Below are 26,057 nucleotides of genomic sequence, written 5' to 3' on the forward strand. Positions count from 1 at the left end.
GTCTTTCCGACCTCCGTTGCCCGCCGACTATGGTCCTTCTGACTTACATCGCCCACAGACTACTGTCCTTCTGACCTCCGTCGCCAGTCGACTACGATCCTCCTGACTTACGTCGTCCGCAGACTACAGTCTTTCTGACCTTCGTCACCAGACTATGGTCCTCCCGACCAAACGAACACGTCAATAGTGATTCTTTGTATTCACATCATGTAATGTACTCTATAAATGTACATCAAACTAAAGCCTTCTCCCAAGGAAGAGCCTCATCTGTAATCAACTGCAATACTAGTGGATTCATTCAAACTGTGTTAGGCCCAGTGGTTTTTCCCCCTTTTCAGGGGTTTTCCACGTAAAAATATTGGTGTCTCCTATGAATGCTACACACTCTCTTATCTGATTGCGTGCCAGATTTTCGTACATAGCTAAGACGTTAAACTTTTTATTTCTCTATCGCCGCGAATACTCCTGAACGCAACAACTATCAATTAAAAACCATTAATATCAAAATTCATTTTAAAAAGAGCACATCTACTGAAGAAAAAATAATTTATAAAGATAATTTAAATCGAGCAGAAAATTTAATTACAACGGTGATATACATTCAAATAGTGGTTCCATCGACCTTGCTTGCGAGTGAAAATAAATAAGATGACAAACTATAATCCAATCGAACTTATCAGCGTCACTCTCCCTCCTTTGCCTTCAACAAAAAAGACACATGAGTCGGAACCCCTCTATGCCTGCAAAAATGATGAAGATGAGATAGTCAAATACCTTCATGCCTACAAAAATTACTAAGACGAATGAGTCAATTGCATGTGGAAATGAAGAAGATGACAAGGGAATTGGCTTCAACCAAACAGTCGCTCGATCGACATTACTTAATTGCGTAAATGAAGAAGGCAACAAAGATGGATTGTAAAAAGTGAAAACCCTAGAGCATATGGGCGTGGCTAGTGAATGAAATATAGGATCACTAACCCATTTTATTTATGATCATATGTTCTTGCTATCTTGGTTAGAGAAAAGATCGGGTTGGGAATAGATTGTGTGGCTTAGTGCTTTAAGATTCACAATAACTTCTATTATTTTAAAAAATGTAAATGATCATAAGCATGGCTTACAATTATAATTAATTAATAAGTATTTTATTAATTCTTATTTGTCAAAGTAATCATTTTGGATTATATATAATTATTAAATGATTATATAATAATTAAATAATTTTAATATTTATTAAATCATTTCTTTGAAACTCTAATTCTACTATGATCAAATCATAGTGAGCTTTCAACATCTCAATGTCCACGTCCATGTACATGTCTGGTCAGGTTTTTACTAATCCAACCAGAGTGTGCTCGCCAAGGGCTCCGAAGTTTCTCTGCGCGACATTCTCTTTCTTCGATGGATGATGCTTCTCGCTCCTCTCCAATCTCCTTCGCCGGCGGCCTTGCCGGCGGTGACGAAGGATTTACGGCGGCTGACCAGGGTTCGCAGATCGGGAGCGCGGCTGGGAGCCTGCAGGGCGAGGGGATCCTCTCCGGCGGCGGTGACGGTGGCAGCAGCTGCGATGCGGATTTCGGATTCCAGCGTCAGGAATTAGGGAAGGAGGATTTAGTAGGGACGGTCCAGTTTTACGAGCGCCATCTCTTCCTCTGCTACAAGACGCCGCATGTGTGGCCGTCGCATGTCGAGGCGGCGGAGTTTGATCGGTTGCCGCGACTGCTATCGGCGGCAATCGCTGCAAGGAAAGGAGAAATGAAGAAACGTGTGAGCTCCTTGGCCTTAGAGTTGATTTGTTAGTTTTCTTTTTCTTTTTTCTTTCCGTCGATGGGTGGTAAATTCTTTTTAGAGACGAGTTGATGAGGTAAATTAAATCTTCTGTATGCTTTTCTGGCTTTTAAACGTACAAGAAAAAATGGATGGGTTGTGAATTTCTAGGCTATGCAGAAATTTTGGGTATTTGATCTTGTTTTTAAGGAGAGCATGGGTTTTATTGATTTTGATTACTTGCAGTTAATTATCACTGTTGCTATTATTTCTGCTTCGTGTGTTATCATACAGGAGAAGAGAATGGTTTGGCTGTTTCTCTTTCACTGTAAAGTTTCTTGAAAGAGAATATATTCCGGCTCTATTTGGCTTGTGCTGTCTTATGGTTAAATCATATTATGTACTTTCCATCCAAAACGTGTGTTAGTTTGTGAACTGCATAAGAGAAAAAAACTCTGTCGTGGTGAGTATTCTGCATTTCATCTTTTTATCATTGTAGGTGTATGTTAATCTTTAACAAGGTTAGTCAGATCAAGTATTTTTGTATTACATCTGATTTTTGTTGCTTTATTTCACCCAAAGATTTTACTTCAAAGCGTGAAAGTCATGATAAAGTTGTAATTTAAATGAACAAAATAATAAAAAATATTCTAATTATACGAAAGTTGTAACTTTATTTGTAGGGGTGGTAGATTTTGTTTATATATTGTGATTCATATTATGTTATTTCAGTATGTCACTTTTTTTCCGAAGTCTTAAAATAATTTGCAATTTAGATGCTAGTTGAAATCAAGATGACTGAGATATTTGAGGACAAAACAAAGAAAAGCCTGAATCAGCATTAATGATTATTGTTAGCATTTACATTGTACATATAGATTTCAATGGATAGATCAAAGTGAGATTCAGATAATATTACACTCTATGCAACAACTTATTTCAACTTACAATGGAACAGATATCTCCTTGCATAGATACTGGTGGTAGAATAATCCCTCTACTTTTGGTTTCATCTTCATGCTAGATTTTGTAGTAGTTATTTTTTCTTGATTTGGAAGTTTTCAAAGTTTGCTGCACGAAGGAGTCTGGAATTCTTGATTTTGGTGACAGAGTGCATGATGTTTTCTTGCATTGGAGATATGCTGCTAATGGGCTAAACTAAGGGAAACTAACAATTAGTTTTGAATGAGTTAGTTGGATGAAGGATCCCTTTAGGTTTAAGATTCATTTATGCAAACTTAGGATGAGATTGCAAAGAAGCACATAAAATTTCACAATTCACTGATCCAAACTTTCAATTTCAACAAAGCTAAGTCCCCTTTGATGTAAAATTATGAAACATATTCTTTTAATTCCAAATGATAATTTAACCACCGGAAAAATTTGAAATTTAATTTTAAAACTAAGAACTGGACATAAAATTTTACAACAATTGAAATTTAAATTACAAAAATGAAACCAGTGCACATCAAACTTGATGGAATCTTAATCAATCACACTTTAATCACTATAATAATTGAATAGCAAATCAATGATGGATATAGGCCCCATTGTTGGTACAAAGAAATTTGTCCCTGGGAAGTAGTCGTCAACACCTGTGAAACTCTTGAAGAATCCACATCTAATGGCACACAGAAGCAAGGATTGAAAGGAAAATTGGAAATTTTTTTCTTTATTTAATATTCAATATATTCTACATTCCTCGTGGATCCTATTTACAGCCCACAAAAGACTCATAATAAGAAATTCCTCAAAATCATGATCTAGTTCAAAATTGCATGTTTCAATTCTCCCAATTTCGAATGTTATGAAACAAAATTGTTTTCTTTCCATCATAAATGCTTCTACATGGAAATCCTTAAGGACGTGGTGATAACTTACACAAGAAAGCACCAAAAAATTAGAATTGGTAGAACAGATAAGGAAAATCACAATCAGACATGTGTAAGAAACCCATAAGAAGGTGTATAAGGAAAATCACAAGTAGGCGTGTATGGCACCTGCAAGAAGATGCATGAGGAATTCACCAAATCATATGAACCATGTAACTTAGGTAGATAACTTCTTAGAGCCAAGGGCAACCCTCAAACACTAGTTCATCCTATTAGCTAGCTTGGGACCAAAAGGCAAGGGACCTATTGAATTGTTCATCATGTTGATAGAATGGGGAAGTAACCAAGAGGTATTCAAAATACTAGAAAGCACAACCTATGCTCAACATTATCATTATTCTAGGTTTATTTTACAACATCAATTGAAAAATAAATTGCAAATTAATATTGTAAAAGAAAATTCAATGTAAACTAATCTTGTTCCTCTTAAAGTTTACTTTTGTTGTTGTTTTGATGAGCATACACTTTTTGTTTTTAATCACACGTTCAATTTGAAAAGATGTTTAGGGCTGGTTTTATTGACATTACAGTAGGCTTAAAAAGAAGTAACAAGTCCAACTTTTTGCCTTCTCATCCATCCTTCCATTCATACACTTCATGTTAATGCATATATGTATGCTTTTGCATGTATTATGGCTTTAAATGCAGAAGTTATCAATATATACCAATATACAAATAGTTTAGACCTACATATTGAAAAATATGTATATATATTCAAATCAACTTGTATTCTAGGGGCCATTTGCTCTGATATTTGTTCTTTTGAACGAATATTTTGGCTTAATTTACACGTGAATTAAATGCATACAAACTAAATCAAAATTTTGAGATATTATTGAGCCAAAATCAATTTAGAAGCATTATCATCAGCCCTGAGATGAAAACCGTACTGGAGATTTGTCTTATTTTACAATATTATAGTCATGATGCAATCTATTTATTGTAAAAAAATTTCCTTGGTCATGTAAGTTTTTCAATATATCATCTTCATCATGTTTAAGTAAGGTGTTTTTAATCATTTGAGCCTTTAAACCTTTGTTCATGCAAATAGCATTTGTAATATCATGCTTTTCTACCTCATATATTTGTATGGTAAACTTCCCTATTAAAGGTTCATTTGATTTGACTGCTGCTGCTTGAAAATTTGAGTGGAAAATTTCTGTTTGAAAAATTGTGGTGAATAGCTCTTGTTGAAAAGTTGTTTTTTATTTGTAGATATGTGTTTGAGTTGCTTCTAACACAATAGTTGATTTTATCTGTTCGGTAAATAAGAGAATCTGACTCTTAATAGGATACCTTGAAGAAAAAAGATTCATGTAGGTTACCCCATGTAGTGAGATAAAGGCTTGATAATATTGCTGTTTTGTTGGTTGTTGCATTTATATACATTATAAAATGCCAAAAAGATTGAAGTACCCATAAGATCTTTTGTCAAATGGGTGGAGTCTCCTTTCATGGAAATCTCTCGTTCCCTCACTAGAAGTCTTCCTCATAGGAAACTACTCGTTGAGAAGTGATCTCATCGGAATCCTCTTACTGGAAGCTGCTCATTTGCACCGGAAGTCGCTTAGAAGATTCCCTTGTTGGAAGCTTTCACCTTGCCTTCATTTCAAGCAGCTCGTTGGAAGGCATCCTTGCATGAATCTTCTTGTTGGAGGATGATCTAGCCAAAAGCCACTTGCGAGATGCAACTCATGCCTTGGAGACTTTCAGTCTCATAACATCGTTTGTATGTACTCCATATTTTGGCTAGGAAGAAATTTTCAGCACTCACAATTGCTTGGGCTAGATAGGTTGGGTTGCAAATATGATGATTTTTTTCCGTTGTTATTACATTGAATCATAAGCAGTTTTTCCCATAAAAATTTGATAATGCGTTCATATTACATGTATTCATCGACTAAATGTGAGGAGCCTTCTGGGATAAAAAATGGGGCCATTAAATGAAATTTTTTTGAAGACCTTAGAAATCAAACACATGCTAAACACAAATAAATTATTTTTATAAAAGCAAAAGCATCCTAAACTTTGGAACCAAAAAAACCCCAAGGTTCTGTGGTACACTCCAGCATTGTAGAGTCTACTTCTATCGACAAAAAAAATTGTTACTTTGTTTGCATTTTTAACACCCATCAGTGTTTTATGTGGCCAGTTCTATTTATGAATTAATCAGAAGGATGAACATATGACTCTATGGGTGGTTTAATGGTAATAGTATAGAAGAAATGAATGTTTTATAATACATTCTATAGTAGCTTTCTTAATTAAGTCATTTTGGTTGTGGCATTTACCTAGTCCTCTATTGGGGCTTGGCTACTTCAACAATTTATGACTTTTATAGCAGCTATGAAATTAATATATCAATTAGATGATTAATATGAATATATTGGTAGGATTTTGAAATGTAGAATTGTATATTCTCAAATTTATGGTATGGATTTTCTTTTGTTTACTTTAACTTGCAGACTCGCCTAACAATATGTGAAGGAGAAGATGGAACTGAGTCATCAAATGGAGATGTACTGATTTTTCCAGACATGAATAGATACAGGTTAGATTAGTATCATTGTCCAATTTTGAGCAGTTTGTTGAATTATTGGCTGATGGATTCTTACTTTTGCGCCATTTGATGTGTTGTTCAGGCGTTTGACACACTTTGATGTTGAATGTTTTGTTGAAGAAGTGCTTGTTAAAAATAGTCAATGGCTTCCTGGAGCAGTTGAGACATTGACAGGTTCCTTTGTCTTTGTATGCTCCCATGGAAGTCGAGATCGGAGATGCGGTGTCTGTGGACCTGTTCTTATTAGGAAGTTTAAAGAAGAGATTAATTCACGCGGCCTTCATAGTCAAGTGTCTGTGAGCCCTTGCTCCCACATTGGAGGTCATAAATATGCAGGAAATGTTATTGTATTTAGTTCAAGCACTAATGGAGAAGTGACCGGGCACTGGTAATAAAGTTACTCCGAATTTTATATTATTGTTAATTCAAATTTCTACTTAATGGTAATTATTGCTGTACTTTTATGTGATGGTGCTAACGGCTTGCCTTTTTAGGTATGGATATGTTACTCCAGATGATGTTCCGTTGTTGCTTGAGCAACATATCGGTAAAGGAGAGATTATTAATCATCTATGGAGGTAATCTCTCTTACATATACCCATTTTTAGTCCCCTTTGGAAAATTTCGCATTTGTGTGGTGGTACATATGATTGTTCCTTAGATTATTATCCATCAAGCAGATATTTATTTGATATTCAGATCCGTACCAGTACCAACATATAAGTATCTTATTATCGCCAAACTGCTCTCTTTTCTTCTCTCCTTGTTATTGTTCCTTAGTTTATTATACTGGAGTTAAGATGCGGAGGAATAGTGACCCTCGAGGATAACACAACTAGAAAAGTCATTGACATAGGTACTGTACGTAAGGAAAACAATTTTACTATTGAGAAAAATATTTTACTAGATGGATTAAAGAAAAATTTATTAAGTATTAGTCAATTATGCGACAAAGACTTTGATGTCAAGGTTTATTTTGATAAATACTTATTAATATTGAATAATAAAATTATTTTAGAAGGGCTACGAGTTAATAATTTATACATGATTGATTTAGAATGCATAAACAAATCTAATGAAGTATGTTGCTTGAAAATCACATTAGATGAGGCTTGGCTGTGATGTAGGAGACTATATCACCTATGAGGATATTTAGGAAGGTCACTTATACGAAGTGGATGCATAACTTAATGTAAATCTTGGCTGAATATTCAATTTCAGCAAAATAGAAAATGGTAACAAGTAAACAATGAAGAAGAACACTCAATAATACTTTTTATTGGATTATATATGAAGAAAAAGCCAAGATACCGGTGATCTATAATTAGAGAGGTAGATCGGCTCTCCCAAACAACCTAGATGCCTCTAGGAAGCCCTCAAAGAAATAACTACAACAAAACACAAAACTCAACAATAGCATACCCTAAACTATAGACAAAACTCCCCATTAATAGCCCTAGAACACAATAACACAATTAGAACTTTTTTAAATAGCATAAACATAATTTAGACAATTAAACATGATTCAGGAAACCTTAAACAATTAAGCATGATTTAGGAAACACTCCTAAACAATTAAATACTTACTAAATAACATAAACACAATTAGATAACTTTCTTAAACAATTTCCCTCTTGATTAGGAACATTTCTAATAATTTTTCTTAATTAGGAATTTTCCTAAACTCTCTATCGGTGTATCAATCACGTACTTAGATTTAGTAACGGGATATTGAAACTAGATTTTACCAAGGAGGATTTGTGTAATGCGTGTCAATTAGGGAAATAAGTTAGATCGTCACCACTAGAATGATAGAGATACTTCACATGAATTTATTTGGACCAATTAGCATTATGAGTCTAGGAGAGAAATTAAATGAATTTATAATATCAACTATCATACAAGTATTTGATGTTTTCGCTACACCAATGTCGCATCACATGACATCGCAAATGAATCACTATAATTGGATCAAGATATATACAACCCTTAAGAATGCTCCACTTAATCATCATTAGCCACTTGATAGCGCAATGGTGTGGAATGCTCGTGTTATCGAATGCATGCTTGGGCATAATATTTTTCCAAAACCTGATGATAGGATTAAAATTATGCCTCTCCTATCCATAGTAACCTATTATTGTATGACCAAAACTTAATTCAATGTAGCAAATCTTTTGATTTGGTACATTGAAAATCTTACTACCATTAGGACTCCTCGAGTCCGCTGAAAGCAAAAACTTGAATTTGGTCACATTATTGCATATCTCTTAGAAATCAAGTATAATATCACCTATACTGCACCACTAGATCACATACCCTCTCATTTTAAAGTCCATTTCTTCTACATTATCTATAATAAGAGGTGTAGACCAGCACATGGAGGAGGTGATTAGGAGGCTGAAGAAGAACCAGCTCAATCCTCTCATCAGGCACATCACTATCCATAGGACGAGTGGATTGAGCATTTTATCCTCCTAGAACTTAAAGTAGATGATCACATTTAACGAGAGACTCAACAGTGGGAGCAAATGCAAAAATAACATAAGGATCACACCTAGTTTAAAGAATAATTTTCCCTCCTCTATGTTTGCTTTTATTTTTTTAAAATGCAAAACCCTAAACAACTATTACCACTTGATTAAGGACCATTTGATTTTTAAGTTTATTGTGTTTGTTTTTTTTTGTCTGCTTACTCATTTTCTTGAGATGCCAAAAATGGGACTAGTGTATTTTGGTTTAAAATTTTATTTGTGTTTTGTTTGAAAGTTGTATTTGTATTATTGTACTATTTTAGTTTTTCTTAAATAAAAAATAAAAAAATTGGAAGTTATTATATTTTTTATGTCATCACATTATATTTATTATGCCTTATTAGAGGCATAAAGTGAGGGTGGGGTGGGGGGTGGGGGGAGGGAGAAATTGGGGAGGGGGGGTGGAAGGCGGGGGAATGTATTGTCATAGTATTTAAAATTTTTTGAGATAAAATTTCAACAAAAAATATTTTTCATCATAAAAAAGGGAGATTATTGGATCTCATGAGCTTGGCTTATAGACTAGGATTTTGATGATCATTAATATTATTAGTTATGTTGATTTAAATTATATAAATATGTGTAGATTGACATTTTAATGATAACATTTTAGGTAAACTGAAGATGAAGGACTGTAACGACCCACAGTACCTCTGAACAATACTGTATAGTGTAACAAATAAAACATAACATTTTTCATCTTATAACCATTTGCATGTTACACATAAACATATCATAAACCTCAACTGGTACATCAACGGAATCACTTAAAAGTTTTAAGCATCTATAAAATATAATTACAGGGTCAGTAAGGAAAATCCGAACAAACACTTCATAGGAATGTTAACATACCTTTAGTTTTGTTTTACAAACAGAAATAAAATTAACATCTATGATTGAAATACTTGAACCTAGCCAGCAACCACTTTTTCTTTCCATTTTCCTATAACAATAGTCAATAATGAAAATACTGATGAGTTATGAGGCTTAGTAAGTTATGCAACTGAAAATAGTATTAAACTTGCATGTTAAAAAATTAGGACATTAAAGCATGAATAAAAATTAAACTACTAGAGAAATTACATAACATTTTTATTTGGCATTAACTTCAACTGTTCTCTTAGATCTATACTAAATATCAATTTTTCTCATTAAAGGTTTGACTATTCTTTCATAAATAAATTCAATGGAGCCTAGGGAAACCTGACATTATTGCCATTGAATTCCATAGAGGTCCCTTTTACCTCTTTAGGGGTCCCATTTGCCCCACATGCTATGCATGTATTATTTCTTTTGGGGTCCCTTTTGTCCCACTTACAAGATAGTTCATATTTGGGAACCCTTTTGTCCAAACTATCCTTATAAATCATACATTATACATATAGCCAAACTTTATGTTAAATTGATATTCAATACACTTTTATAACATAACTTATACTTGTATTGTTGCTTTCGAAAAGATCTTTATTTGCAACTGTATACCATATGTTAAGAATGAAGATTCTTTCCAAAATATTTCCAACTAGTAAAATCTTTAATGAAACATAATAACTCTTATTTGAAAGTATCATGATTCAAATATATAAGAGGTCTTTCATATATGAAAACCAAGTTAAGAACATCCTTTAGTCAGAGAATTACTTGTAATGCATATTTCTCTTCAATTAAATGTAATAAAAAATAATTACATTTAAAATTTTAATTTGCATTACTTACCTCCTTACCGAGACGTCCCCTCCAATTCCCTACTACGCCTTCTTCTACGATTATAAGTAACTTCAAAACCTCCCTTCGGCATATAATCAATGAATCCTAAAAATATAATCGATATGCTTGCTTTAGGAACTATTATCAAATTTATAAAAAATCTGAAAGACAACTATAAAATTATTATACAAACAATTTGCTTACCTCTTTCGTCCCTCAATTTCCTTCTTTCCCTTTTGTTATTTCCTGGATGTCTTCCCTCAATTTTCTTCTTTCCCTTTTGTTATTTCCTGGATGGCATAACAATTCTACACTTCACTCTCAACACTGTTATTTATCTATTGTCCTATAATTCCACTGTCAAAGCCAATATCTCAAGGAAATAAGAAAAATTGCATTTCAGTAATCCAACTTCTTAGCCCTGCTGAAATTCAATTACTTACCCTGCCTTGCACTGAATCCCCAAAGTAAACCAAAATTTTCCTTTAGCCTTTGCACTATGCGATGCCCTCTACCTACAGGGAAAAATCCGCTTCTTGTTACAGGAGGATTTGCGAATTCCCTGTACAGGTTTTGCGGCTCTCTCCAGTCCCGAGAGAGCACCCAAATCTGCTACTGAACCCTTCCTTTCACTTTGTTGTATTTCTTCTACAGAATTTGGCGGAAATCCTCCTCTATATGCCGAACTTCTCTACAAGAATGCTGTGCCGAATGCACCATCACAGAATTGCTTAACTACTTTTTCCAACACAGCCTTTCCCAAGTCTTTACTCACACCTAACTGCCTTATATTATGTCTAATTGCTGTTGCGGACTTCCAAACAAAGGAATTATGTTTAAGAGGGCCCACACACACATTCTTAACTGCTATCATTCTTATCCAATGGAAATATCCATTTCCAAATCACTTGGCTTCCGTGAACTGTTATCTTTATTTACACTATAAGAGAGCATCTTTTCAGAATTATGATAAATTTATAACTTATCAAAGTAAATTACTTAACAATACATCTTTACTTAATATTTTACTATTATTAACTTAACTATTTTACTTCTATTAATTATAGTTAGCCTTAATTTAACAATTAAAGATTATTAAACTTCAAATTAAATTTTAAAAGTATAATTAAATAAATATACATTCTTCATACCTGAATTGAATTCTGAATCTTACAAGGACCAAGTGATATCCGACACACATGATGAGAATCAAGAAGAGTGTAAATAAATTTACATTCTTCATACCTGAATTCTGAATCTTACAAGGACCAAGTGATATCCGACACACATGATGAGAATCAAGAAGAGGAGTGATCGTGCTTAAATTGAAAATGTGAAGCTGCTAAAACTAAGAAGACCTTAAAAAGTTAAGTGTTATGCCATTTTTTTAGTCTTATATTTGTACAGTTATATAGTGGGTAAACAATCAAGCACACACATACGTGTATATAATAAAATAAAACAAATAATTTGGAATTTAATTAAAATATTTGATCTTTTGACTTATCACGATAAGAGTGAGAATTTTTTTAAATAATATAATCAAGTAGTATTAATAAACAAGAAATTAAAATTAAAATTTTCATATAACATATATGATATAGTGACAGCATTAGCAACCTGCAAGGGGGGAACCTGAGAAGGGTTGGACTGGCCAATCTAACAAGATTCAGCCCAGGAGGGAGGGGCAGAATCCAGGAGGGGAATTTCGACTGATTTGGTGGTGCCCAATAAGAAATTAATTCATTATGTTAAGAGAGGATCAACAAGGAAATGATTTCCTAATTCAATTTCAAATAGAAGAGGAAAATATATTATGAAAGGGGGGCTGATGTAGGAGGAAAGAAGGAGAGCTTATTTAAGGCTAAGTTTAGGATTTATTTGTTGATTTGTGTTTTTATGTAGCTATTTCTTTGAGAGCTTCCTAGCGGCGTCTAGGTTGTTTGAGATAGTCGATCTATCTCTCGAATTATAGATCATTTGTATCTTGCTTTCAAATTGAAGTTATATACCAAAATCATCCATTATTATTAGTATTTCTACAATTTTTGCATTGTTTATTTGCTGTTTTTGTCACTAGATGTATCAAATGGTATCAAAGCGGTGTCCTGGATCGAAATCTTAGTTCTCCTTATTGATTTTTGTTGTGTATCTCTTCCCAGTTTGCTGATTTTTTTTGCTATTTGAAGACATTTGTTGCTATGTTTTTTGCTATTTTTTGCGGTTTGGAACCTAGATCCATGAATGTCAGCTAAGAAGGTGGATGCATTGGTAGGCGAGATGGAGCAATTCAAAATCGGAGTAGAGAAGTTCTCCAACATAGAAGAAAGGTTTTCATCTATGGAAAATTGTATTGAAAAATAATTTGGAGGGATGGAGGAGATCTTAAGAAGGTTATTTGAGATGCAAATAAAAATTCCATTAGTGGTTCCAATGGCTAACCCCAATCTAGAATAGTTTGGGACTCCCTTGACCACAGTTAAGGGAAAAGGAATCGATCATGAAGAGTTTGACGAGGAGAGTTTTTTTCACCAAGATCCACCTCTGAGGGCTCCGGTAGGGGTGAAAGAAGATCTTTAGAATGAGGGACAGCTGGAAGATAGTTTCATGGCGGAGGTGGTGGGGTAACTTACCACTGTGGGGGACGGACAGAAGAAAGGCTGGATTCCCACCGTTGATATATAGGGAGGAACAATAGTGGGATAGGAAATTGGGGTGGAGATTCTAGGGTGAGAAAGCTAAAAATGCCAAATTTTGAAGGGAAAGATGCTCAAGGATGGGTGTATTAGGTGGAGCGTTACTTTGCTATCAATGGGCTTACGGAGGGTGAAAAACTCATGGCGGTAGGGCTATATTTGGAGGGCAAAGCCTTAGCTTGTTTTAAGTGGAGGGAGGCGAGGTACCTGTTCCATTCATGGGGAGAATTTAAAGAGGGATTGTTGGAATGTTTTCTAGCCATCTAGGAAGGAGACCTTCATGAGCAATTTTATGCCTTGACTTAGGAGGGGATAGTCATGGAGTACCGGGAAAAAATTGAGCTGCTATCGGGTAGGGTGAGGGAAATTTTTTAGAAAGGTTTCGAGGGGAATTTCATAAAGGGCCTGAAGAAAGACATGAGCAGAACACATGGTGTTGAGGCAAGGTGCTGAGGGAGACAATGGAACAGTACAAAAGGTGGAAGAGATATATCAGAGGAAAAAGATCAGCAGATGAAACATGGGAGGCACTTATAGGATTACCTCCTCGACCCCAGCACAAGATCCAAACGGTGTCTTTTCAGAGGGAAGCGTCAAAGGAAAAGAGTGATGGAATTCATCCAGGAAGCAATTTCAAGGGCCTCACAGAGGCCAAGGTATAGGACAAGAGGGAAAATAGGTTATGTTACATATGCGAATTGAAATTTACACCACGACATAGACGCAAAAATTGTACCTTGCATGTTCTCTTGGTGTGTGATGACGAGGAGGTGGACGAGGCTGAGGCAGCGAGGGAGGAAGAAGAAGAAGAAGAGCTTGTATACTTAGAGGTAGTTAAAGTTTCATTGAACTATGTAGTGGGATTCACCCTAAATCTCACTATGAATGCGAGGGGACATATAGGAGAGGCAGTGGCGATTCTAGTGGATAGTGAGGCTACTCATAATTTTGTATCAAACTAGGTGATGGATAAATTGGGGCTGAAACTAGTAGACATAAGATATTTTGGAGTGATGATAGGCATAGGAAAGATGGAGAAGAATAGAAGGATATATCAAGGTTTGGTGGTAGAGCTGCAAGGAATTCACATTAGAGAGGATTTTTTTCTTTGGAGTTGGGGAGCACTAATTTGATTTTGGGAATGAAGTTGCCTCAAACTTTGGGGGAGACCAAGGTAAACTGAAAGACATCAGTTATAGAGATATAGGTAAAGGGGAGAAAGGTGGTAATTAAGAGAGACCCAGCTTATCCGAAGCAATGGTTTCTTTGAACACCCTAGTTTGTGCCCTACAAAGGGAAGGAGGAAGATTCTTGTTGGAACTCTAGAGTTTGGAGGGAGGAGAGACAGAGGATGTAGAGGACACTCCAGACATTGTCCAACCTCTTTTTCAATAGTTTAGGGAGGTATTCCAACATCCTCAGGGACCGTCCTCTGAGCCCCTCCTAGGAGCATAAGCACTCTAGCATTCTGAAGGAAGGAGTCTCCCCCATTAGTGTCCGTCCATATCTCTAGACTTAGACCCAGAAGGATGAGGTCGAGAGGCTGATTCGGGAGATGTTTGGAGTTAGAATTATCAAGCCTAATGTGGGTTCTTTTTTTAGCCCCGTATTATTGTTAAAAAGAAGGATGGGAGCTGGAGGTTCTGTGTAGACTATTGTACCCTGAATAAAGAAGTTTTACCAAACAAGTTTTGCATACCATTCATTAAAAAAAAAGAAAAAAAAATGTAGGATACAATACGATGCTTGTGCTAGTGGATCAGTTAAGCAAGTATGTCAATTTCATTCCCCTTCACCACCCCTATACAGTAGTATTAGTAGCAACAATTTTCATGAGGGATGTGATGAGACTACATGGAATCTCAGAATCGATTGTATTGGATCGAGACAAGATCTTCCCGAGCCAGTTATAGACGGAACTGTTCAAAATGCAAGGGACTGTTCTTAAAAGGAGCATTGTTTATCATCCTCAGACGGACGGACATATCGAGGTGGTCAATCATAGTGTGGAGATCTATCTGTGATGTTTTATATCAGATACACCAAATTTGTGGCTTACCCTTAGAGATAGGATACGAAATGAGCATTTACGTGAATAGGTTGGAGTAGCTCCATTAGAAGATAAGATTAGAGAGAGTCGCCTTAGATGGTTTGGTCACATAAAACGGCGGCCTTCCAATGACCCGGTTAGGAGAGTAGAGGTTTTAGATTTGACTTATGTTAAGAAAGGTAGAGGCAGACCTAAAAAGACTTGGTTAGAAAATATTAGGAATGACCATTCTTTATTAGATTTAAACGAGAATTTGACCTTTAATAGGACACAATGGAGAAAAAGGATTCATGTAGCCGACCCCATGTAATGGGATAAAGGCTTGATGTTGTTGTTGTTGTTGTTGTACACCAAATTTGTGGGCAAAATGATTGGTTTGGGTAGAGTATTTGATGCAATAAAAAAAAACTAATATTGCAATTTAAAAATCAACTTCCTTCCTTAAAACATTGACAAACATAAAACAATATAAAAATATTATTTTAAATTAAAAACACAACTCAATGACACCCTACAAATACGATTCAAAGACATCTTACAACTTTTCGAAGTTTGAGAAGAAAGATACATACGGAATGCAAATCATGGAGAGAAGTAGCTAGAAGTCCAAGACGAAGTTGAAGTAGGGAAGAGGAAGATAGCTCGCAAGCTAGACAACCCTCAAGTTATACATTCTAAATATTCATCACCAATCTCTCCAAAAACTCCATTTCCAGTAGCAAAACAACAACATTTATAAGAGAAAAAGACCAAATGCCCGCATAAATATGCCATCCTAAGTAACCAATAAAAGCCATCTTGAGAAGATAAAACAAGACTTAGGAAACAACAAAGAGGGAGGGGAACGTCAACAGCAGGGAACCAACGCCCAGAGAAAAGCAAAAGCAGAATTTCCAAGAAAAGGGAACACCGAATCTGCTTGGAAAAACAACCAATATTGAATTTGAATTCAGCTTGGGGAACAACAACCCAAGATTAAATGCCTACTTAGCCAACAAGAAAGCAAGGAAACATAAATAAATAAATAAAAAAACTCTAGCTTTGCTTGCATCAATTCTTCCATGGTGGATAAATCTCATCCCCTGATGAATTGCCTCAAAACTTCTAAGATGTTTCGATTGTGTCTTTTTAGTTTCCTGAATTAACGAGTCATACTTCCTTCGAATCTCCTTTTTTTTGTTCAAATTCGGATTGAAATAAACGCTTCCTATTTTCATATCTCTTTGCACATAAATATTGTTGTCTTTGAATTTTGAGAAGTTCGTTATGCAGTTAATTAGTAGAACATGATTGGGGTGATACCCATTTTTATTGTTGGAAATTTATCCTCTAGAATCCAAGGAATAGTGGGCTGACTTTCGAAGACTGTAGGTTCAAATACCTATTGAATTGGAGCTTCATATTGTTGATTTCTTTAGTTATCCATTTTTAAAAAAAATTAAACAGAATGGAAGACACACGACAAACTAGACTTCGATATCAAATTGATGCTATAAAAACACAAATATTGCAATCTAAAAAATAAATAGTGCAAACTAAAAATAACTTGCTTCCTTAAGACATTGACAAACATAAAACAATATAACAATATTATTTTAAATTAAAAACACAACTCAATGATACCCTACAAATACGACTCAAAGACACCTTACAATTTTTCGAAGTTTGACAAGAAAGATACAGATGGAATGAAAACCGTGGAGAGAAGAAGTAGATAGAAGTCCAAGATGAAGTAGGGTTGAAGAAGATAGCTCGCGAGCTAGATAATCTGCAGGTTATAAATTCCAAATATTCATCACCAATCTCTCTAACCTAGGCTCTGATACCAAATTGATGCAATAAAAAAACAAAACTAATCTGACAATCTAAAAAACAACTTCCTTCCTTAAAACATTAACAAACATAAAACAATATAAATACATTATTTTAAATTAAAAACACAACTCAATGACACCCTACAAATACGACTCAAAGACACCTTACAACTTTTCAAAGTTTGAGAAAAAAGATGCAGATGGAATGAAAACCGTAGAGAGAAGAAGTAGGTAGAAGTCCAAGATGAAGTAGTAGGGTTGAGAAAGATAACTCACAAGCTAGATAACCCACAGTTTATACATTCTAAATATTCATCACCAATCTCTAAAACAACTCCATTTCCAGTAGCAAAGTAGCAACATTTATAGGAGAAAAAGACTAAATACCCTCATAAATATGCCACCATAAGTAGCTAATTAATAGAAGCCATCTTGAGAAGATAAAACAAGACTTAGTAAACATCAAAGAGGGATGGGAACTGTCAATAGCAGGGAACCAACACCCAGGGAGAAGCAAAAGCAAAATTTCCAAGAAAAGGGAACACCGAAATCAGCTTGGAAAAACAAACAATATTGAATTCGAATTCAGCATGGGGAACACACATCAATCATCCAATTTTGGAAGACATGGGCCAAGCCCATTAAGAGAAAAATAGCCCAAGATTAAATGCCCACTTAGCCAACAAGGAAGCAAGGAAACATAAAGAAAATTTAAAAAAATATAGCTTTGTCTGCATCAGTATTGATATAACACTTCCTATCATTCGGCAGCTCAGACTACACCGTTTGAAGTGTTATGTGAAAGAGATTCGCCTAACTTGATATATTATAAATAAAGCATCACCAGTGGTTTCAGTAGAACAATACTTGGAGGGCAGAGACATGATCTTGGGGGAGCTGAAGGGATTTGTTGAGAGAAGGAAGATGCACAAAGAAGAGACATCAAGTTTGACGTGGGGGACAGGGTTTACTTGAAGCTTCGTTCCTACAGAAAGAAAACTTTGGCACGGAGACGGAATGATAAGTTATCACTTCGATATTTTGCTCCCTATGAGATAGTGGAGCACATCGGGGCCATGGCTTACCACATACAGTTACCTCCATCGTCAGCCATCCTGGTGTTTCATGTGTCCCAATTGCGACGAGTGATTGGAGAGCACATTCCGTCTTCTACACTTCTCCCGACCTTGACGGACGACATGGAGGTGTTGTTGGAACCATTGGAGGTTGAAGGAGTGCGGTAGGGAGCAACATGAACTAAATAAGTGTTAATCAAGTGGAAGGATCTACTGGAGCACGAGAGCATGTGGGAGTCTTACTAGATTATTCATTAGTAGTTCCCTTCATCCTATCTTGAGGACAAGGTGGTACTTTTGGAGAGGAGTATTGATACAGAGGCAGCCTCAGTAGCTTGCAAGAGAACTCGGGAAGGGCTAAACTGGCCGGTCTAGCAAGATCTCGCCTAGGAGGGAGGGGCGGAATCTAGGAGGGGAATTTCAGTTGATTTGGTGGGGCCCAACAAGGAATTCATTCATTATGTTAGGAGAGGATCAATTAGGAAAGGAATTCCTAATTGAATTTAAAATAGAAGAAGGAAATATATTAGGTAAGGGGGGCTGATTTAGGAGGGAAGGAGGAGAGCTTATTTAAGGACTAAGTTTAGATTTTATTCGGTTTATGCAGATTTTGATTTGTGTTTTGCTGTAGTTAATTCTTTGAGGGCTTCCTAACGGCGTCTAAGTTATTTTGGAGACCCAATCTACCTCTCAAATTATAGATCACATGTATCTTGCTTTTAAATTGAAGTTATAATCCAAAATCAACTATTATAATCAGTATTTATGTAGTTTTTCCATTGTTTGTTTGTTGTTTTTGTCTCAAAGGCTTCTGAAAATAGTATTGTATGATATATATCGTATTGTACAATATGCTATTTCAATTTAAACCCATCATTATTTTTTTTTCCAAAAAAAAATATGTAAATTCAAATTTGAACTAAATATATTGTCTGATAAACTTCATGTTGTATGAATATTTAAGATATTTATCTATTTCATGCTCGAAAATTGAGAAGCCAAATCAGGATAGTATTTTGTATTATATGATATATATCTTACCATCCGAACAAACAAAGGGGCTATTTGTCGATCCCAGATCGGACAGGCCGAACCAATATCTTAAGTTGACAATTTGAACTAATCATATTATACAATTTTGATCACATAGTCTGATCAAATAGAGAATGATTTTTAGGGTTTTAAGTTGATTTGCTTAATCGTACTAAACAATTTATAGGCCATACTGTACGATCATGCCGTCAAATTTATTCAATATTATATTAGACCGGTCCAGCCAGTCTAGGCGGGACCGGCTTACGGGCGAAACATCTGAACTCTTCCAACTCCTGTAGATGCCGCATGAGCCGTCGAAGCAAACAAAGCATTTTAGGAAGGCTTTTTGAGGGATTTGGGAGGGAAATTTGAATGTAGGGACTGTTTAGGGATTTCCTTTTGATTTGTATGCATTAAATACTTTGATTTCTTAGGGTTATGACATCTTGAATTTGGCTGATTTTGGATCTCTTAGGTTTAGGTTTTGAGCTCTAGATTCATCTAGAGATTGGGAGAGATCGATCGTCCTCTCGAATAGAGGATCACTTGTATCTTATTGTTTTCTTCCGATCTATTTGATTTCTTGCAATAAAATTATCATTTTTCTGGTTTTCATTGGAGTTTGTAAGAGTTTTCTTGTTGTTTTCATCTTTCTTGCTAGGATTCACTTCAAATCTACAAGTGTATCCTATCAAATTGGTATCAGAGCACGTCGATCAAAGGGGAACCAATGGCCCGAAGGAAAGTGAAAGTTTTGGAGGGAGAACTTGGGCAACTCAAACAAATTTTGAGGAGAAAATTGCTGATTTTCAAAATCAGATGGCATCCGTCAATGAAAGGATGGAGGAAACGTTCGCAGTGATGGAAGACATGTTGAAGAAATTGCTTGAAGCTAAAATCAAACCGGTGACATCGAAAGTAAAGGAAACTACTGGCAGCCATAGAATAGATGGGAACCCTAGCACATTTTGGGGAAGGGAAAATCCAGAAGTAGATATCCTAGAGGGAGAAGACGGAGTGCCTCCTCTAGAACCACTTTCTAGGGAGAAGATAAGCATTGGCTACGCAATAAGGGGTGCTGAATTTGTTAAGCGGGGATGATTTTGATCGCCGGGGTGCTGATTTTGAAAGAATAAGAGGGGATTTTGATGAATGGTTCGGGTATAATCGTCAGAGGGAAGATCGTGATAATTAGGGAGCACCTCCGCTTCGAGGAATGAGAGGTTATGGAGGATTTAGGGGAAATGGGTGTGACCGAAGGGTGAAGAAACTTAAGATGCCAATCTTTGAGGGGTAGGATGTGCACGGGTGGATCTACAAGGTAGAAAGATATTTCATCGTCAATGGGCTGGCAGAGGAGAGACTGATGGCGGTAGGCCTATGTTTAGAAGGGAAGGCTTTGTCTTGGTATCAGTGGAGGGATATGTGACGACCCATACGAAGTTGGAGAGAGTTCAAGGATTGTTTGGTAGAATATTTCTGAACTGGTAGGGAGGAGACTTCTACAAGCAGTTCTTCGCATTTACACAAGATGGTTCAGTGATGGCGTACCAAGAGTGATTTGAGTATCTTGTTAGCCTATTGGACCGCCTTCCTAAGACAGTGCTAGAGGAAAATTTCATGAAGGGACTGACACCAGAGATCCGGGCAGCGGTTAGAGTAATGAGGCCTCATGACTTGGAAGAGGCTATGGAGCTAGTTCAGTTGGTGGAGGATCAGAGGCACCTTGATAGATAAACTAGAGGCAGCAGTTTAAGAGGCTCAAACAGGATGACTACCACCTTTTTGGTGCCCAAGGAACCAACATCGGGTACTCGGCCAGAACCACACGTGCAAGTTTCCCTACATGTGCAAGTCCATAATAACTTGATTTGCGTGAACTAGCAGACCGATCACTAAGTGGGATGCTCCCTCTAGCATGATCTAACCTCTTCAGAATTGGTTAGCATGGGAGCCACTATCCCAGCCCGGATCCAACCAGGTTCTATTGATCATGTCCTCTTCCCTATAGTTATACCTTGTCTTGGGGCGTCTTTGGCTTTACTCGATCAAGCCCTCTTCCACTTGCGCTTTTGGTCAAAAGCAAGCTACTTCTTTCCACATCACTGAGTACTCCGAACTGGTCCTTGCAAAGCCCTATACTTGGCTTGTTCCCTTTTTTCGAATCAAACCAAGGTTTAAAATTGCGTAACTGCGCCTCGAGGCGGTTTTCGTCCGTGAGGCGAGCCGTAAGCCTCAAGGCGGTCTGAGGCGTAAGCCTCACGAATACAAAATTGCGTAAATGAAAAATTAAGGGTTTTAGCAGGAAAATAATAGCAATATTGTACCTTACAATAAAAACATCTAAATTATATATGAAAATAGTGGAAAATAAGAAAGTAAATGCAATAAAATCATGTCCCAAAGTACAAAATCACAAAATATTAGTTTAACAAAACTCTCAAAATACAAAAAACATATAAAATGAAATCATATCCCATCACTAAATGGGTCTTCAAGTGAATCTTCTTCTCCAATTGTATCTATGAATGCCATGTCATCATCATCTTCAACATAACTCACTTTTCTCTTCCCTGTTCATTAAGAGAAAAGAGCATTATCATGTATTCATTTTCATTGCTCACTTGACATAAATGTAATGTAATAGCATATAAGAAGTTGTGGAATACCTTTACTTGATTGTTGTGCTGCAGAGCTAGTGGATGTGTGTGGTGTAGTACTAGTGGATGTGCCAACTTGATCTGCTTTGCCCCTCAAGACATCCACACTTAGATCTTCTAACTGTAAGTCTGATAATGACAAATCTGTCTCATCATCTATGAACCACTCATTATCAGACGACACATCATCACACACCAATGGGTCCTCATCATCCTTCAACCCCTTATTCCTCAACCTCCTCTCTCTCAACCTCTTGTTGTGCATAATATATACGAGAGAGTTCATTCTGAGTGTTGATAGTCGATTTCTTCTTTTTGTTTGCACTTGACTATATGTACTCCAGTTTCGCTCACATCCAGAAGAAGAACAAGTGAGGCCCAACACTCTTACAGCAAAACTCTGTAACTCAGGGGTGGAATCACCAAATTGGATCCACCATTCAACTGTTTTCAAGAAAAAAACATAATCAGAACTGAATAAAGTGTTTTGCATTTACCAAAATAATTATACCTGAAGATCGTTTAGAAATGGTTGCTTTTGCTGCATTCAATCCAAAAAAACCCTCTTTATTCCGGAACAGAACAAGCTGTAAATCATAACACTTTATTCAGTTAGAAGATCTAAGTGTGGTTGCTTTTGTCCGGCACTTTTGCACACGGTGCTACATTTTTGTGCTAGCATGATAGATGTTCCTTCATGCGGGTAACACCTCCCTTTACCACTTTATCGCAAAAATTACATTTCAAATAAACATAGCTCTTCTCTCTGCCGCCAATGTCAACTTGTACACTATATTTCCAAGAAGGGTCCCTCCGCAATGACAAATACCCCTTTTCCTTGCCTCTTACCATGATCCCTAATGAAAGAATCGAAAATTACACAAAAATTTTCAAAAAATCTAAAACCCTAGAATTTCTTTCACTTCAAAAATCTAACCAAAAAGTCAAAAAAAAAAAAACCTAAAATCGTTTGTGGACTTCTCCTACAAGGCGGCCGGACACTTCAACTTCGCCGGAGAGAGGCGGCGGGAAGGATGGCCGAACGTGCGGGAGGGGTTCTGTTCCGCGACTTGGAGCTTGCGGGCGGATGTTTTCGGTAAATGCTGGGCCGAACGGTTTAAGGGAGAAAAAAAGGATTCATTTAAGTAGGGTGGGGCCAACGGGTGAGGCGTATGCCTCACCCATAATTGCGCAATTGAGGCGCGCCTCACACACAGTGTGTGAGGCGTACGCCTCTGCCAGGCTCAAAATTGCGTGCGCCTTGAGGCGCCTTTGGGACGAATTGCGCAAAGGCGCGCCTCTAATTGCCTTTTTTTCTTGATACCACTTTTTGAATCAATCCCCACTTCTCTAGCTATCCTTCTGCTTTCTCTTGTGCTGGCCAGTCTTTTCAAGTTCTTTCTGAACTATCGTTAGGGAGACTTCAAAGGAGAAGACTACCAGAGGAAGACCTAGGGACCAATTCAAGAAGCTCACAAAAACAGAATTATAGGATAAGAGGGCAAAGGGGATCTATTTCAGATGTGACGAGAGGTATACACCAAGGCATCGGTGTAAGGACCAAACTCTTCGGTTCTTACCGTTTGTGATGAAGAAGGAATGGAGGGTGTCGTCTTTTCACCTTGCGGAAAAGGTGGATCTTTGGGAGGGGAGTATTGTTAGACTGGTCCACTGGACCGGTCCAGCCAGTCCAGGCAGGACCGGCTTACGGGCGAAACAACAGAACTCTTCCGCCTCCTGCAGATGTCGTGTGAGCCGCCAAATCAAACGACGCATTTTAGGAAGGATTTTTGAGGGATTTGGGAGGGAAATTTGAATGTAGGGATTGTTTAGGGATTTCCTTTTAATTTGTATGCATTAATTACTTTGTTTTTCTAGGGTTTGGGTATCTTGAATTTGACTGATTTTGGATCTCTTAGGTTTAGGTTTTGGGCTCTAGATTCATCTGGAGATTGGGAGAGATCGATCCTCTTGAATAGAGGATCATTTGCATCTTGTTATTTTCTTCCGATCTATTCGATTTCTTGCAATAAAATTACTGTTTTTCTGGTTTTCATTGTAGTTTGGAAGAGTTTTCTCGCTGTTTTTTTCTTTCTTGCTAGGATTCACTTGAAATCTATAAGAGTTTCCTATCATATTCTTTTAAGGTTTTTTTTGTAGCCACCTTATAAGTTAAACTTTAAGAAACCAAAAGAATTTTTTCCATATTTTTTCATATATTTTATGAGAATTATGATAGTTTTGTTAGGATTGGAGAGGGGAGATTGGAGAGAAGCTGATAGAAATCTTTTGGAGGAATTCGAAATGTTTGTTTGAGGTTTACCATGGTTGTTCTAGCTCAATTTATATTTTTTGATCTTCTAGGTTATTGCAAATGCTCTTGGAGAAGAGGTCTTAAGAGTCATGGTATAAAGACTTCGGATCTTGCCTGAGAGGTTAGGGTGTGAAGGTTTATTGAAGAGAGAAGCAGTGTTGGATAGACTTGGTGTAAAGACTCTAAAAATCTATCTTGGGAGATTAGGGTTTGATGGTGTTTCGAGGATAGAAGCGGTGTATGAGTTTCTCCATTACCCTATGAAGAAAAGAGACTTTTTTGCCTTGCTGGAAGAAGAAAGAGAGTCTAGTGGAATCCACAAGTAGAGGATTTTGGGAGTAGATGTATGTCAAGTTGAAAATTTGGTTTGCTTGTTCTTACTTTTTGTTTGTTTATTTCTTGCAATTTATTTTGTGCTTTGTTATGGTATTGTGGTTGGAGACCTTATTTAAATCAAAGAAAAATTAGTTTAATTTGTGATATATTTTTTGTCTTATTAAAAAAAGGGAAAAAAATTATTTCCATTATGTTTACCCTATTATTTTACTTTTATTTTGAGAAAAAAGTGGTATTTTTATTTATAAAGGAGCTATTGCATAATTAAAAATTTTCAAAAGACAACTCATTTCACTTTCCTTCTTGGGTGTTTTGTACACTTTCAATTGTTATCCAAATACTTTTAACCTTTCCACTACATTCCATGGAATATCCCCACCTTAAAGGAACCCTACAAAAAGTGGATGACTTGGATTATGCCTCGCTAAGGCTAGATTAACTTTGGTATCCGAGCCAAAGTTTGTATTCGTTTAATTTAAGATGTGGTGTGCACCAAGGCTACTTTAATTGGATAATGGGCAAGAACAGCAAAGTTTTTTTCTCCATTAGCACTTGGTCATAAGCTTCCATTAATAGTTGCATACGATACCAGCAAGGTATTCTTGTTAGCTAAAGAATAGCAAAACTTTGAAAGTTCTACAATCTTTCTACCTTTTTGTCAAAATGGCAGGGGTCAAATGGGCTTAAGAGAGGAAGATCAGAGGAAGGCTCAAGACTTGAGGTTACAAATGAATGTTGAAACACATGAATTTAATCCTAATCTTCCAAACCAAGAAACTGGAACAGATATCACAAATGGCATTGCAACTGAAGCAGCCAGTTGTTGTCAGGGCATTGCAGCTTCCAATTGCTGTCAGAATGGATCCTTCAGTGAAAAACCAGATAACCATAGTGTGAATTTGGAAGAGCAGAAAACCCCAAAGTTGCTTCCTGAGCAGAGAAACAAGGATCGTAAGCCTTGCAGCAGCACTCGAAAGATGAGTACTTTGCCAACTTGGTTTGAGAGCTGGGAGCGCGAGGACACTTATGCTGCTTTAGCTGTTGCCACCGCGATTGCATCTGTAGCTGTTGCTTATAGCTGTTATCAACACCTAAGATGAAAAAAAAATCATTTTTTCTGTGATCTATCATAGATGATTAGTGTGTTTCTTAGGCTTTGTTTGTGACGGCTTTATTTTTGCTTCTTAAAGCAGATTTTCAGTACAAAAATTGTACTAAAAAGCTGCTTTAAAAAGCAAAAAGAAAGCCATCCCAAACAAAATCTTAGTAAGCTGCGACTTGCTGTTCTCTGTTTTATAGCCCTACTATGCTTAATTAGATATGAGCAGTTGTTTCATAGTGCTGTAGTTTCAGGTGTTTTATGTTGAACCTTGTGTAGAAGTAACTTATTTAGGGTTCGTTTGGAACGGATTTCTTATTATTTTTTAAAGTGGTTTTATAGTACAAAAATTAAACTTTTTGTACTGTAAAACTGATTTAAGAAACAGTAAGAAATTTGTCCCAAACGAAACTTGAGTGTTTTGTTCTTTGTTGAGAAACAATCACTATCTGCCAAATCATGTATGAAAGTTGCTGAAATAAAGGGTGTGGCACTCCCACTTCTTTGTTTGAAA

General features: G+C 36.4%; 1 protein-coding gene across 1 annotated transcript; it reads left to right on the forward strand.

The window, feature by feature from the left end:
- The first annotated feature begins 1,309 nt into the window (after positions 1-1,309).
- LOC110116462 lies at positions 1,310-26,057 on the forward strand. Its single transcript, XM_020850027.2, has 5 exons — positions 1,310-1,770; positions 6,128-6,213; positions 6,305-6,610; positions 6,717-6,800; positions 25,115-26,057. Exons 1-5 carry the CDS (start codon positions 1,405-1,407, stop codon positions 25,542-25,544), a joined length of 1,272 nt encoding a protein of 423 aa, XP_020705686.1. The 5' UTR covers positions 1,310-1,404; the 3' UTR covers positions 25,545-26,057.

This window comes from Dendrobium catenatum, unplaced genomic scaffold, assembly GCF_001605985.2.
Source record: "Dendrobium catenatum unplaced genomic scaffold, ASM160598v2 fragScaff_scaffold_1575, whole genome shotgun sequence".
NCBI lineage: Eukaryota > Viridiplantae > Streptophyta > Magnoliopsida > Asparagales > Orchidaceae > Dendrobium > Dendrobium catenatum.